This window comes from Cololabis saira, chromosome 13, assembly GCF_033807715.1.
Source record: "Cololabis saira isolate AMF1-May2022 chromosome 13, fColSai1.1, whole genome shotgun sequence".
Lineage (NCBI taxonomy): Eukaryota > Metazoa > Chordata > Actinopteri > Beloniformes > Belonidae > Cololabis > Cololabis saira.
Window position 1 is genome coordinate 31,252,937 of NC_084599.1, and position 17,265 is coordinate 31,270,201.

General features: G+C 39.3%; 1 protein-coding gene across 3 annotated transcripts in view; it reads right to left on the reverse strand.

Annotated features, from left to right (window-relative positions):
* The window catches only part of LOC133458595 (disks large homolog 1-like), a 141,427-nt gene that overhangs the window by 20,944 nt on the left and 103,218 nt on the right, over nt 1–17,265 (reverse strand). For all 3 annotated transcript variants that reach the window (XM_061738658.1, XM_061738656.1, XM_061738657.1), the window contains one exon: nt 5,091–5,205. In XM_061738658.1, the coding sequence (XP_061594642.1) occupies nt 5,091–5,205 (115 nt within the window). The remainder of the gene's footprint in view (nt 1–5,090; nt 5,206–17,265) is intronic.

Here is a 17,265-nt window from a genome sequence, read left to right on the forward strand (position 1 = left end):
TCTTGCTGGAACCTTGTTAATTCATTTATTAGCCTGGCCAGTTTATCACTCTTTTATTTTAAACACACTGTACGGTTTGATAACCATGCAGTGTGTTTAAAATAGGTCATAATGGTGTGAATTTAAAATCATGCAGAGGAGAAGAAAGACCAGGAGACACTTGCAAATAAACCTTCACGCAAAGGACAGTATGCCCTGCGTGTCACTTTGCGTCAGTGACATTTCCACTGAGGAAAGAGTAAAGGTTAACCTGTCTCATAATCATGATACACACGTGCATGGTACAACACCTGACACTTAACACACATACCGTACATGCACAGCCTAAACAGCCTAAAGCCACAAACACCCTACGTGTCACACACAAGCAACCAGAACTTGACCAATAAGCTACCAGTCTAAGACTTTCTTTTTTAAATTCACAGGCTGGTTTGGTTATTTTGGGAAGCACCCAGATACAGGAAGTGCTTCTCTGACAGTGATTCATCATGCGGATCATTGGGGGATTACTACAGTATTCTACATAGTAACCTTGAAATGATCCTGGCCTGAAACTGAAACAAGAAGTGCCCTAAAGATTCAGTAAGTGTATTGATTATTTTACAGGAGGTGTCATGGCAGTTGTGTCACACATGAAAACGTCAGTGGGTCTTTACATGTAGAGTCCTTCTTAGTGTTTGTTTTTCCTTCCAAAATCAACTCATTGGCTCAGATTTACTCTGAGATTTTGTCCGAGTTTACAACTAAGGTGCTGCAGTCATATACGAGGAATGACAACACTCAACATGCGTCACATTAACGCACGTCCCAGGTCAACTCATGTACATTTTTTTCCCACAGACTCATTACTCCGGCACTTTAGAACCAACTCGTTGTACATTTTTTCCTTTAATATTATTTGCTCTTTTGTATTGCACCAATCACCACAACAAATTCCTTGTGTGTGTTAAACTACTTGGCAATAAACTTTTTTCTGATTTTAATTCTGATTCATCAACAGTTTTTCCGAAGGGTATTTTACATTGAATATATATATATTATACTCATATTAATTAATTTTTTTTTTTTACCATTTGTGTCCCTAAATATTGATGGACTGAAGACGTTTACTTTATTGCAGCTATGGAAAGTTGCTGATGTTCTAAATGAGTTAAAACAAACAAACAGTTATTTAAACCAAGTTAACAATGACCTGCACGCAATGGGGTTGAAAATGTGATCAACTACATCATCCAGCATCTGTTTCAGAGAACTGCATTATCTCTTTGTCCTTAACGATGCAAACTCTTCATGTCTCATCAGAACAAAAAAAGGCATGACCTTGACGTTAATGGCTCACTGAAATTTACATTTATTCCATGTTAGAGGTCAATACTACCATTTTACTACCTAAAGTTTAGATGTGCAGAGTACGGCACGCGGATTATATTAGTCTGAGTCATTGCAGGCAACAAAAATAAAGCATATAACTTTTCCAAAACTTTCAACAGTTTTTAGTCAACTTCATGACCTTTAAATACCTGGAAATCTAATCTAAAGAAGGCTTTGTCTCTCCAGCTGTGCTCTTAGACTGAAAGCGCTTGTGGCTCAAACTAGCAGCACTCCTCACTGCACTCTGACGGACCAGTGACCTGTCCAGGGTTTTACCAACCTCTCATCTGATGCCAGCTAAATAAACAAAAGCAATGCACTTAATCTGTTAACACACAGGAAATTGATTCTGTTAGATCAATGATTATAAATCATTTAGAGTGTTAAATATCAGCATGGTAGCTTAATTATTTACTGCAGGAAAGAAACCTGACTTACCTAGCAAAACCTAGCGTTAGACTTGACGTTACAGTTTTACAGAGCCACTGAGACGGCTGCAGATTATCAGCCATAACGGTCTGTTTTGTCAGAATTGAATATCTCTCTTTGAAACTCACTGTAAGTGAAGCTTTGTTTGTTTCGAGAGTATGTCCTTTTCGAGCCTTGTGGCCCATAGAGCCGGTGTTTATCTCCGGTTTCTGTAGCGCAAATGAACAGGTGGTAACCACCCCCAGGATAGGAGGCTAGTCTATCGCTGCATACTTCCCCTAGCAAAGCTAGGTACCCATTTATACACCTGGGTGAAGTGAGGAAAGCCGAGAGTAAAGCATCTTTCAAAGTGACGCCAAAGTGAACCCACGACCTTCGGATCCTGAGCCCGAAGCCCTAACCACTAGGCCACTCCGCTCCCTTTGTTTCGAGAGAGATTGCAGATAAGGTGTTAGATATTCTCTCATACCTGGCCTATTAAAACAAAGTTTATACCAATGGAATAACAGTTATTTCTAACCATTAAAGGATGACATTTTAATGGAGGCCTTTTCCGATGTAATCACCTAAACAGTCAACAGATCGTTTCTCTTCGCTATTCGCCAGAGCCAAATGAACATTGAAAAACTTGATTTATGCTAATGATCATCATGCCTGTGGCTAACTTTAAAAATTAACAAGCATGTTGGGAAGCAGCAATGTAATCTTTCCTTATAATTAACCCTTAGACCTATAATTAATGAAGTGGATCATGGCGTCTCACTTTAATGAGGCATAACAAATGTAATTGGATGAAATTAAAGACAACATAATATATTAATGGGGTTATACATAAAACAAAAAATGGATTAATCAGCTCGTTTTCTCAGACAGTAATGTAAACCATGTTACCAGTTGTTTTAATGAATCTTGCTAAACACTTGCTGATCTCCTGTTTCCAGGCTACTGAATTGTGACCTCTGGCCTCTGGTTGCCTGTACTGGCTCCGTGTGTGTGTGTGTGTGTGTGTGTGTGTGTGTGTGTGTGTGTGTGTGTGTGTGTGTGTGTGTGTAATAGTATGTATATGTAATTTGGGTCATAATTAGATGTTGCTGGGAGCTGCTTTTTTCCTTCCAGGCCACTTGCACTCAGTTCAGGCCAGATGCTCCTTTCATCTACATTATAGTAGGACCTTTCAGAGATCCATGCACCGTTTTGATGAAAAAAGAATCTGTTCCAGCGGCGCCCATGCTGTTTTGCTGTTTGTTTGTGACGTAAACTAAAATCTGCATTCACTCCAAATACAGGAAATCGCTAAAGTATTACGACACATTTGCTGCACATCACATATCACTCAGGCGGGTTTCTACACTGGGTCAGATTGTAACTGTAGGACGACTGAAGCGTTTATGTCTTAGAAGGTTAGATGGATGGAGATGGTTGCATGTGCAACGCTCACTGCTGGACAGGTGGAAACAGGAAATGGGGAGTTTTTACAACTTCAAGCTTGTTTTGTTATTGCAGTATCTATTTGGTTCAAACTATTCATGCAGGAGGTTAGTGTTAGCAGCACTCGCCTCTAAACCTCAAACCTCTCCTAGCAACCTTCTAGTATTAGCAGGACTAGTGTTGCAAACCCCATTCCTGCTAGGACTAGTATCTTTTTGACACTTGTCTTGGACTAAAGGCTGGATTATGGTTCTGCGTTAAATCGACGCTGACCGTGCGCCGCAGGTTGCGCCGCAATGAGCACCCCACGGCGCACGCCACGCCGTGGCTGACGCGCACCTCCCAAAAATTGTAACTACGTGTCAAGATGTCGCAGACCCAACGCAGACCGAGAGGGTTGTGATTGGTTTGCTTGGTAGTAACGCATTATATTGTTCACATTGTTATACTTATGAGAGAGGTGATCGTGGACATCCACAATGTGTAAAACTCAATAAACGTGTACATTGGTCTTAATCCGTCAGTATATAATACATGACAGTAAAGCTGAACGAAGAGCCGTTTTTCGTCCCACCAACTTAAGTTCTGGTGTCGGTTCTTAAAATACAAACAAGAAAAGAAGAGTGTAATGATGCACTAATGCTGCCCATAAACATTCACAAACCCCTACGATCATAACAAAACCACAACTCACGGAATGCAACACAAAGCCAAGAACAACAATACCCATAATGCAATGCAGCTGAAATTGGAAGAAATGCCCCCAAATACATTTTTTCCAGGCCTCAACTTCTGACAGGACTGTTTCCAGCTCACAGCCGATGTTTTTGCAAGTTTCTTGTTAAGATGAGCGGTTTTTAATGGATAATTATCCTCATTATCATATTCAAATGTATGTATTTGAAGGAGGAGACAGGGCGGGCTGTTGTGCTCCCGCATGGGCGCTCAAATCCACGCTGATTGTGATGTACAGAGGAACCTGCGTGGATTTGGGTGTACGCACAGTTTTGAACATCTGAATTTTTATTTGTGTATTCAAAAATTCCACGCATGGATTCACGTTGAAATCCACGCACGTTTCGAACATGAGGCTCCAGGTCTCTGGTGCCGTTTGCACAACATTACAGTTGAGGCCATTTCAAAAAGATTCAACTCTCTTGATGTGCAGCAAGAGAATCTTTATGCTTAAGGCTTCTACAGGGCTTCAAAGTCACTGGATGTCCAAGGTAATGTAAAAATGTAAATCTGCTTTCTCTCTGTTATCAGGCTGTTACAGAGTATGTGTATATTCAAAAAGTTTGAGTAATTTTTTTTATAGTCTGTGTTATCAAAATATCACTTTTCTGGCAAAATTACTTTGAAAATGTTCGACTGACTCTTTAAAATGTAATTGGTGTCTTTGTTTTCTATGTGATTGATCTTCCAATCGCTCCTGTTTGACTTCTGTGGACCCAGAGACCCAGTGTGCAATCGATATTTCAAATAGTGTGAAACTAGCAAAGAAAAGACATCACCAGTGTCGTGTGTTTAGGTCTGAAATGGCATCCGGGCGCTGCAGATGAATACAAAGGATGGAGGCGGTGATTCAGAGAAGAGTAAACAACCAGGACAGGAAAGGACAAGAATGATACAAGGACAGACGGACAGAGGCACACAGAGCTGACAGGCAGTGGATGCATTTGTGTGAGACAGTATTCGCAACACAATCTAACTGTGATTTAATACGTGATAACCTCTCTTTCAGCTTCTCCAATTCACTACAAGTGGAGAAGACAGCTGAGATAAGACCTTCCAATCGCCGTGTCACACTGACGGACACTGGACTATCAGTTTCCTCTGTCCACTGTACGTGTGTGTGGTACCTGACATAAAGTGTGCGTTTCTGTGTGGAGCGGAGCGACGTGGAGCTGGAGCTGACACTGCTGGTCATCATCTGTTCCCTCAGGTCATGAATCTTTGCCTCAAAACGACTGTACTCTGCAGAGACACAGAGAGAGAGAGAAAAAACATGGTTAGAACCAGCAGACCGCAGTCAAGTCTCCTTTATTACATGTTCCCATTCCTTTTTTATTTTTTTTTTACAGATGCTAACTCAATAATTACTTAAGCAGGATGAAGTTTAAGCTATCATTAGCATTATTAGCTATCACAGTGGCTGCAGCATTTCTTACATTTCAATCATCTCTGCTCAGCAGGTGAAGGAGAAGAACGCAGCATTAAAGAAATGTCTGAAAATACGGTGGAGGTTTAATCTAATCTATCTATTTTTCAAGAGCACAACTACCGTATTTTCTGGACTATAAGCCGCTACTTTTTTCATAGGTTTTCAACCATGCAGCTTATACAAAGGTTCTATTCTGTGGATTTTTCTTCCACCGCTCGGGGCGCTCTAACTGGAATTGGAATCAAAACTAAGACAAAATAAATGCAAAGAAGAATACGCTACTTCTTCTTTAGCAGATAGAAGTAGGTAGAAGCAGATTTCAAACAGATAAATAGATGAATAAATACTGGTTATTTTCTCTTGGTTCTGTCCCGTTTTAATCAGCAAAGTTGCTGCCGTGTTAAAAGACACTGTTAGGAAAGATCTATTTAGGTACAAACATGTACATCATTTACAGTTCAAAATCCTTCTGTACATGTAGTAAATATCTAATCTAACAACATAAACATCTGTGGCTTGCATATCTTTTTTTTTTAAATAGAGCGGTGCGGCTTATATGCAGGTGCGGCTTATAGTCCAGAAAATACGGTACTCTGTTTCAAACAAAACAGCCTCGGCACATTCTCACACACCAACTGGTGGACAAGCAGGCACCGACATGTCAACAGATCCTTCACAGACTTTATCTGAATATTAGCTCCATTTAAAGTCAACCAAACAAATGAAGTTGTCTAAGGAAATATCAATTCAATAAATTACTCTTCATGTTATTATTGTCTCATAAGCCATATCCACACTTGGTCAGTATGCTGATCTTTCTGAAAATAATTTCATGGATCAATAATGTCTTCAGAAGCCCCATTCACAGATGTCATGTGTTCATGGCACGCAGGTGGAGAGGTGTAACATTTCACTCTCCCTCTCTTCTGAGGCATAATGAATAGCAGAGGAACACCAGGGTGAAATGAGTGATGTGAGAAGCCAATGCGTAAAAGCATAACACGATATGGGACCTGAAACTCATCACAGAGGATGAAATCAGGCACCACATGAAGGGAATGGTGAGAGACAGCCCATTGGCAGCTCACCTAGTGGATAGTCTTAGTCCACGAGGAAGTTAAAGATGATGTGAAAAGAATGTGTGTATAAACAATGTTGCCTCTCAACTTGGGAGCACTACATACTCAGCAAACCCTGATGCTTTGCTTAGCAACCTGGAAGAGCTGCCTGCAGAGCTGGTTAGCATTTGTTAGCATTGATTAAGTGCCAGCTTCAGCTGAAGAAAGCAGTTAGTTGTGTGTTCATGTGTTGGTGTGCTCAAAGACATTAGAGACTTAGTTGGCTATATACCACCAACAAAGTGACTCTCTTTTCTTTTGCCTTTTTTCCCAAATGTACATCCCTAAGTAATTTGCACTGCAACAGCATATTTTCTCATTTGGAATAAATGAAATATTATTCAATTCTATTCAGATTAATGTTTGTTTTTTTTATACGCTCAGTTGAGGAGCTGGCCCAAAGCTTACCGAATGGGATCACACCATGTGTCCCCATTGATGATACTAAACACATTTTTCAGAATAATGGAGATATCTGAATCAGCAGTGGTGAGAATCATTACCTCTTTGAAAAATTCAAAAGCAAGAGATGCCTATGGCTTGGACACTATTCCTAATATCACACAAGGATGCTTTAGCTTGTCACGTTGCTCAATATGATTAATCTTTCCGTAAAGCATGGTTCATTTCCCAGTATGTGGAAAATAGCAGTCATAACTCCTGTTTATAAGTCTGGTGATAAAACATCTGTGTCAACTCATAGACCAATTAGGATTATCCCAGTGGTATCCAAAGTGTCTGAGAGATGGGTTGCCGAACAACTGACAGCACATCTAAATTTAGGCCATACCTCACTGCATTAAAACCAATTAGGACTTCGCACCAACAACTCCACAGAAAACGCCTAATTGTTATTTTTTGGAAAGCGTGAAATCTAAATTGGACAAAGGTGGTAAGGTAGGCGCAGTCTTTCTAGACCTTTCTAGGCAAAGATATTTTTAACATTTTTCAACAGATGCCATTAAATGGATGACTTCTTACTTACTTAAAGGAGCATGAGGCTCCTTTTAAGAAATGAGACTCTCTAGCGCCACCCTTCACCACGACGGCCGTTGGGGGTACTGCAGCCAACAGCGAAGCCGGCACGGGAGAACGGGGAGAACGTGCATGCAGCGTCATGTGACGTCACATCCGCAGCCCAGCGCGGGAAATTTGGGCCCGAATTGCAGCACATTTTGCAGCACACAGCCTGTTCAAGGCAACGGAGAGATACACTAGAGGGCTCATTCTTTTTGGTTTGGAACGCTTCATCTGACATTATTACTAGAAAACTTAAAACGTATACAAATGTTTTTCATAAATCCTGCCTCAATCTTGCCTCATGCTCCTTTAACAGAAAACAAAGCATACTCTTTAGTATCACCTACTCCACTTACTGAAACTGTAATATAGCAGTACCGGAGGGGTCAGTGCTGGGTCCTATCATGTTTAGCCTTTACATTAATGATCTGCGATGTATATCCACATGTATGCTGATTACGCAGTTGTCTATGTACATAGCAAAAACCAAGCAACATGCTACAGCTAAGTTAACTGCAACTTTGGTAATTATTTCTAACTGTTTAAGACACTCATGCTTACACCTTCACATACAAAAAATAACTGTTTGTATGTTCTTCTAGCAGAAACATGCCACAGTACACCAACCTGATTTCTTAAATGGATCATGGTGGTATCTGATTTTAAATATCTTGGACTCATTTTATACTCTAAATTAACCTTCAAAAAACTAATTAAAAAGGTGACCAAAACCATCAAATTCAACCTGGCAAACTTTATGCACATACAACCATATTTAACAATAGATGCAGTTAACCTCCATGCATTCCACTATCTTTTCATAAATAGTTGGTCTCAAGCCAATATGGCAACTCTTAAGAGAGAAAGATTTTCTATAAGCAAACTATAGAAGTCTTTGACAAAAAACCCATCAGTTATCACTATTACCGTATTGTTAGGAAGTATAATCAATTTAATTTTATTTAATTAATTTAATTATTTTATAGTTTTTAGATGCTTGTCTGATTTTTTAAGATCACTTGGACTTGCACCTCCCTCTCTGAGTGAATTTGTGAAGCAGAAGGATGGTAGCTGCAGGCCAACCAGAGCAACTCCTAGGAAAATGTACTGTACAACGTAAGCATAGTATATTTGGGGACAGTCTTCTCTGTAAGGGCCTCTGACTACTGGAATATTCTTCCTTGTTAGATAAGCGAAAGTTCAAATTATACAACTTTTAAACTTAGACTCAAGAGAACAAGGGATCAAAACTAATCAATCTTGTAGCCATGAATAACCTAGGTTAAACTTCACTTTTAAATAAACTAAGTACCGGTAAATAATAATAATAATAATAATAATAATAATAATAATAATAATAATAATAATAATAATAATAATAATAATAATAATAATAAAATAGATCACAAAAAGCTGCATTGCTGTGTGAAGGTGCACACCAATGTGGCAATATTGCTCCCTCATGGGATCGCTGTGAATGCACAGCTGGAAAGTGGAGGCAGGAAACAAAGGGCATCTCCACTGCGTCTTTATACCATGGTGTCTGAATGAAAGTGATGGAAGAAATATATCTTTATCAAGTCGCTTTCATGTGTCAGTTTTCATGCAATTGTGGCGACAACAAAGACAACAATGGCTGAAGGCCAAAGCTTGAAAAGGCAGCTCATCAATATCTGTGTGACATTATGATGGTTCTGCCCATTATTTACTGTCATGAATCATGTACAGTATATACGACCATCGATGGCACTGTTGGCTGACATATTTAGAACTTACAATTTATGCAAAATGTATACTTTCTCATTTTAAAATGTATAATTATGACAAACACATCCTCGGTTGCTGATGGAAACAGAGTCTCTTTTGAATTCCAATTGTTTTTACTTAAATAAATAATTCATTAATAATACACGTCCGCTATTATTTCCTCCGATAACGTGTAATTCTCTAGCATAACCACGCACACACACAACTACATACAAAGAATACGTGAGTCTGAATCACATTAGTGAGATGTTGCTTCTCTGCTTTCATATTCTGCTGTAGATGGAAAATAGGTGACTGTGAACTGAATGCTGTTTAAACATGCATGACGACTTCACACAGTGACGTTCAAGTGGCTCAGTGATGGTGTGACGCAGCATCACTGGAACAGGTTTTAAGAGGTGCTTAAATATTCATTGACTTTTTCACTAAAAAGTTACAAATACAGTATCTTGAAAAGCTACAAAAACTAAGTATGCATTCACTTTTCCAGAAACTACGTGATTGGTTTTCAGCAGTTATAGCAATTTCACGATATGTACTGCTACTTCATAAACTTGTGTCGACTCCCAAATACACAGATGAGTTTCCGTACAGCACTTTTGTCTCAGGAAACTTTATATTTGTCTCCCTTCAATGACAAGTGATAAATTACAAGAGAGCAACTGACTGCTCAGTCAATCGAAAGTGCAACGTTTTACTCGTACACTCAGCACAACTGCCCAGTGCTTGAGTGTCCTCCTACTACATGCAGCAAAAACACTCAAGTTTCTGACCCACTTTTTTTTCTAGTGGCTACAAAATGTCATTATGTCTCTTTAATTATGAACTGGCAATAATTACCGACATTCTCCAAATGTGAAAACGAATTATAAAATGTTTTAGTTCATGTACAATCATTGCTTTTATAATGATTTATTCGTTCAGCAGAAAACTACGAGAACATCAGTGAGTAATTAGTTTATTGTCTCTGTATGACAGTAAACTGTAATATTTTGATCCGGAGTCACTAAGACACCAATTTTTACTGACTGTCTTCGACTCTGCTCAACACCATCCAACTTCCCAGAAACCTCTGAAGGAAGACATGGATGACAAAACCCGGAGAAATAAGCCAGAAAAAGCCTGTCAGAAGGACGTCTCTGTGTCTCTGTCTGTGGGTGTGTGCATGTGCTATTGTGGAGTTCAGAATCTAATTAAGCACAAGTAATTCAATAACACTCAAGGTACATACGGTCATGCACTCACAGACACAAACACTCATCGGGAACCTAAAATATCATTTGTCTGTCTTTCATTCTATTTTTCTTCACCCTTCCATGCTTCTCTAACGAGCCCAGAACATCCAGATCTCTGCTGATTTCCCACTGATTTCTCAGCTGTTCCTTTCATTTTGTACCTTAATACTAACAACTAGCGGATGCTACAGAAGCACAAGGTTCCGAGCATTTGAAATCAGTGAAATAGTCAGGGTAAAATGATTCGAAACATTGCTTACTCCACAGTTACACATTTATTACAAACTACAGATTTTCTGGAAGAAGAAGAGGAAGAAAAAAGGAATGTCATGCCTTTCCATAAGAGGATGGATTAAAATCAACATGACCTTGTACTGAAACAAATTGACTCCTTTGTTTATTATTATCAAAACACTTCCCCTTGAGGGACCAATCTATTAAACCTTCAAAATTCATATTGCTCAGCCCAATATAGCAAAAAGAGCTCTATTGCATCAAAAACTAAATCTTTTGTTTCAATTTGAACCTCCATGTCAAACATCAAAATGACCTGATATAATTTTTTTTGAGAGAAAATCAAACAAAAATAAAAACAAATTGGGGAATTGAGGGGGAGAAACAGATGATAGATAGGATTTAGATGAGCTTTAATGCAGCGAACTATATCTCATCGATTGATAAAAAATAAGAAATGAAATAAAAGCAGAGACACTGAGAAGCAACAGAGAGTCGCTGTTCCTAGAACAAAGATTGAGCTGCAGCTGAGATTTTACTGCTCTTGAGTCCTGAGACACAAAGACTGTGCTGAGAAGGATGCTGTGATAATCTCTTCAATTTAAGGATTAAGTAATAAAGCTGAGTGGCTGGAACTGTGATTTTAACAGTATTAGCATTTTTTTTGGTCACAATAAAACAACAGTTGATAAAGCAGAAGTTGATATTAAGTCTCTTGTTTCCTATTAGCTTTTCTATCATTCTGCAAAGTACCTAAAGTTGAAAAATGTCACCTATAAACACTGATGTGGCAAGAGGTTTTTATGTTAAGCAGCTCTACTCCCTCTCAGCCTCTCAGCTGTACTCACACACTGCAGGTAGACGGGCAGCCTCAGCGTCCACGATGTGATGCTGACACAGTGGCTTTCCGATCACTGTACCAGTGAGTGAGAATGAGGTCTGAATCTCAGAGCCTGGAGATGTGAATGAGGGGAAGAGGAGAGGTGCTGGAAAAGACCTTACACCAGCTCCACGTTGGACTCAGCACATCAGAGAGACAGAGCGGAGGGATGAAAGTGTAAGTCTCAATAAAAGAGTGTGTGTGCAAGTATGCAGAATATGTGTGAAGAAAAAAAACAAAAAAAAAACAACAAGCAAGCGTGTGTCTGTGTGAAATCAGTCTCGAGCTGCTCAGCTGCTAGAGAAACAACAGATGCTAACTCCCTCTCTACTAAATTCCTCTTTCTCTGCTTCGTTCGCTCGTGCGTTCATTTTGCTCCTCCCCCTTTGACAGCAGCTTGCTGGAGGGCGGAGACACAGACACACACGCACACACACACACGCACACACACACAAGCTTGCAAACAAACACACACAGTGTTTCCTCAGGTCACTCATGCAGGAAGCTGAGTTGATGCCAGGTTCTCCTGCCCTACTTTGGCCCAGGGAATTGCTCGCCACCACATACACACCGCATACACATGCACTCTGCACACATCCAGAGTAAAGGTCGACACACTATTTTGAATATTGATTTTTGGAAAGTGATGGTTCAAGTCATTGTTCTTAAATGGGTGTTTTAGTCATTTTATTTAGAAGCTGCAAGAACGAGAGACATAAACATTTATCTTCATAAGGACGTGTGTCTGGTCTTTACTGTTTATGTTTGTGTCTTTGTCTGTTGCTTCTTCTCTCCATCTCCTGTAAAGACTGAATGTTTTCTTGTTCTTTGTCTGGAAGTAAATAGTTCTGTCTTATATGAGATTGACTAAAAGTAAGTCTGGAACATGAGTGACCAAGTTATCACACAAGCTGTTGTACTTCCATCACACGGACATGAAATTCCCTCAAGAGTCATAATACACATCAACATATGCACTTATGAAGTTTTATACATCAGCATCATCAGCACTTCACCGTCTCGGTCAACAGATTTCCCCTCAATGCAGCCTCATCAGATTAAGAGCAAGAGATGCACACGCACAAACACACACAAAGAAGGAGAGGGAAAAAACAAAATAAAAGAGAGAGAGGGAGCGCGTGATGGAAAGGGGTAAAGTGAGGAGGAGGAGACTGGGAAAAGAGGAAGGAGGAGGGGGTGATGACAGAGACTAATGGCTCTGGGGCTCATATTCCCTGCCTCCTTCATTTACCTCTCCTTTCCTCTCCTCTCCTTTCCTCTCCTCTCTCCCAATGGGACCATTGTTACCCCATTGAGCAGCTGGGCGTTTCTGCATTGTGTGCAACTTAAGTGCTAACAGTGCTATCTAACAGAAACCCACTAGATACAGCATGATCACACCTTTAGGCCTGTGTGCATTGCACCAATATCCCCCTTTATAATCGCCCTTTCCTCTGTTCTTTTAACTGACAGCACAATTCTTACTGGTGACTGCCAACCTAACTGAAAAAAATGGCTTCATAATCACTATTTTCTACAGGCACTATATTTACCACAAATGACTTGGAAACAGAATGTATAGATGGCTGATTAATGTCTCCCCTATCTTCTAGACTGCTAGAGTATGGATCATATTCACTCCATAGTCACCCCAAATTATGTCAATCCAAACGATGAGACTTCTGTCTATTAAATAATGGTTCAAAGTAATAAACTTGGTAACAAGTAGGGATGGGCGGTATGGACTAAAAAATGTATCACGATAATTTCTGGCATTGTTCCCGATAACGATAAAAATGACGATAAAAAAAATACCAATTCAACTCTACCTTTGTAACTATAAATCTATCTCGCTCTCAGATCCGCCATGTTTGTTACACAAAAACGTCATCAACGGGAATTTATCCTTCTTTCTTTCTTTCTTTCTTTCTTTCTTTCTTTCTTTCTTTCTTTCTTTCTTTCTTTCTTTCTTTCTTTCTTTCTTTCTTTCTTTCTTTCTTTCTTTCTTTCTTTCTTTCTTTCTTTCTTTCTTTCTTTCTTTCTTTCTGGCTCATTACTTTCTTTCTTTCTGGCTCATTTCTTTCTTTCTTTCTAGCTCATTTCTTTCTTTCTTTCAGGCTCATTTCTTTCTTTCTTTCTAGCTCATTTCTTTCTTTCTTTCTTTCAGGCTCATTTCTTTCTTTCTTTCTGGCTCATTTCTTTCTTTCTTTCTGGCTCCTTTCTTTCTTTCTGGCTCATTCCTTCCTTCCTTCCTTCCTTCCTTCCTTCCTTCCTTCCTTCCTTCCTTCCTTCCTTCCTTCCTTCCTTCCTTCCTTCCTTCCTTCCTTCCTTCCTTCCTTCCTTCCTTCCTTCCTTCCTTCCTTCCTTCCTTCCTTCCTTCCTTCCTTCCTTCCTTCCTTCCTTCCTTCCTTCCTTCCTTCACGTACGTAACGCAGAACCATAAATTCGACTTTACACAAAAACATCCTCAACGGGAATTTATCGTTTTTACCGCGAGATGACAAATTCTTACCGTGGGGAATTTTTTTTACAGTATATCGTGAACGGTAAAATATCGCCCATTCCTAGTAACAAGTTTAAATATTTGTTGCATGTTAGAAAAAAATCCAATTTTCTTTTTAAATTAAGTTCTTACCAACACATTGGGAATCAGACAAAGCATGGAAAAAGCAAAAACAACTACACAAAGAATGGATATGATGGTCTCTGGCATCATCTGCTAGTTGACCATTTTAAGAATGTATATATATCAGTAACAGCACAATAAAGGCATGGTAGAAGAATACTGTAAGCTTGGAAAGATGGATGTACAGTAAAGTACTGTTAACGGCTGAACGGTAGGCTATATTAAAAAAATATTACAACAATATCAACATATCAATATAAATCAATACGAAAACAGCCAAAGAGAAAGAAAAAAAAAATCCGTATGAGCAGTAGTCTGCTCTCTTCCTAGTGCCATGCATTCACTCTGTAGATGTCTCTAAATAATATATTGGGCAAATCAGATGGAACCTTACCCCCTGAGATGCCAGTTTAGATGCTAATTTACATGAAATTAGCATCTAAACTGACATCGTGAGTGTTGTTGTTGTTGCAACTGCAGTTTTCTGTTTTTTTCATTTTAAATGAAACCATGTTGCTGGAATATAAATGACACATTTAAATTTTTCTGCACACAGACAGGGGTCAAGTTTGGAAAGAAAACTTTACTATACATCTGTTTTTGAGGTTATTTCATTCAAGATAAATGAAATCTAATCTTTGAGAGATCATTTAGTTCAGGGTGTGACTAGATATATTGACATTAACATCAGTTTGCAAGTAAACACAAGAATAATGTGCTTGTAAAAAGTTACCAGAACCAAAACCTTCACATATCTTATTCGCCCCAATACATATATTTAAAGCAAAAAAAGCCCAAATCCTCTGCACAATGGGACTTGTGTAGAAAAGTGAAATGCTTAAGGGGCTATAATGCACTCTAAAAATAGCATTGCTGGTCGAGGCTCATCCATAATTGAAACTATACAGTAAAGAGATCTATACTGATATTGATTGACTGATCAGGTTGCAGGAGAGAGAGAGTGAACAATAAGGGAACGACAAAATAAAGAAAGCAAAGCCATACTCCAAAGCAAATGGACAAAATTCAAAATATACCATCAAAACTGTAAAACATGGTTGATTTTCAGCACCTCAGCACCACCATGATGAGGCAACACATCGCCAATCTCAAATCAGTCAGCAAACTGACGGCTGAAATCCCCAGCACACACCCTGTAGCTGGTGAGTCAGACCATTACCACAGACACCTAAAACACTCGGAAACAGAGAGGCTGACAGGTGGAGAGTAAACGGAGAGATGAAGGAAGAAGTGGAAGAGAAAGAACAGAATAAACAAGTGAAGCTGTAAAATAATTCTACTGATGTATTCGGCAACTTTACATATAAAACCCCAGCAACAGAGCTACTATTAATCTGCTAATCTGCTGCATAACAACTGGTGCACACACGCGTGTGTATACAGTATATATATATATATATATATATATATATATATATATATATATATATACATACACACACACAAAGTTTAATAAGCAGGCTAACAGTAGTGAAGATAATCCTCCCTGCATCACCTCAGTATTACTGCTGACAGACAACGCCCCTGTGTGTGACAGTGTGCGTCTTCGATGGTTGTGTATAATCCTAGTGACTAATGCTGTTGGGAACCAGGAGGCATAACAAACCCACATCACGAAACTTGGGAGCAAGAGGACTATCATGCAATGCATAGAGGTCACTACTGCAACAACTAGTTTTTTATTAATGAAAACCCAGATATGCCTATGATCAGCTGAAACCAACCATGTGTGTTGGATACTTGAGGACTGGAGGGGGAATGCAGAATTTTCTGATGCATGCAACAATACCGGGTAGTAATTTCAACTGGATGTCCTCCACAACAATAATACTATAAGCTTCTTGTCTATTATGACTATGCTACAGTAAGTGACTAATAAAAGCTAACCTTAGACAGACACTGCTGCGTGACTGACATTTTATTGTTCAAGTGTATTACTTATCGCTTCTATTGTTTTCAGGCAAATGAGTCAGAAATGTTGAGAAACCCGAGTTACCATAATCCTGCAAATGAGCCTTGTAACCACAATGGAAAACTTTCGACACGAATGCACAATCATCACTGGCTGTTTGTTTTCCTTCATGTGTCCTTAATGCATGAAAAAAAAGAGAAGCGCAATGCCTTGTGTGTCTCCAGGTGTTAGGCGGTACCATTAATGAGACCCAGGTTTGAGGAAACGATACCCAGAAAACCACCAGGTGGTAATTTAGTTTTAATTAAAACAATTAAATGTTGCCCAAAAGAACATCAAAATCCAAATCTGAAAACAAGAACATAACAATTAACAGAAACAACCAAAAGGCAACAAAGGCTTTCCCCATCCCCAAAGCCACACACTCCACTGAAAGGTCCTGCATGTTCATACATCCACTACAGCTGGCACCAGAGTGGTGTTCTCCTCCTCCTTTTATAAAGTAGCCAGCTGATTGTCCCTAACCAGCCACCGCTGGGGCAGCTCACCTGGCTGCAGCTCTCAAAGAACACAATACGACACACGGGACGTAGCAGGGAGCTGTAAAAAGGCCAGTTGTGGGAAATCACCAACAGTTGGTGTTTTGAGAGGGATGTCATCCTCTTTGGTACTAATATAATGAAGCATCATCCTTCATGTTAAACTGTTATCTCTTTTCTCCACAACAGCTGAGTACAAGAGCAGAAGGGACTACTATGCTGGACATTTTGTCTAGTCTGTCTGACTCGCTGATCCCTTATCAAGCTGAGGTTTGTTAAAGTAGCATAAAGAGTATGAACAATAATCCAGAAGGTTTACATATCAGAAAAATATCAAATCTTCTGCTCTTTACCAGGGCATTAAATCTGGTAAATAAAACCTCCAGAGGATCAACAACACATGTCTTCAATGATAAAAGAAAAGAAAGAAGAAGAAGCTACAATGCAAAAGCAGTGTATAAAAACCTAGCACAGAGGGAAGGTGCCACCTGGTGCAAATAATGTAAACAATAACTTGAATT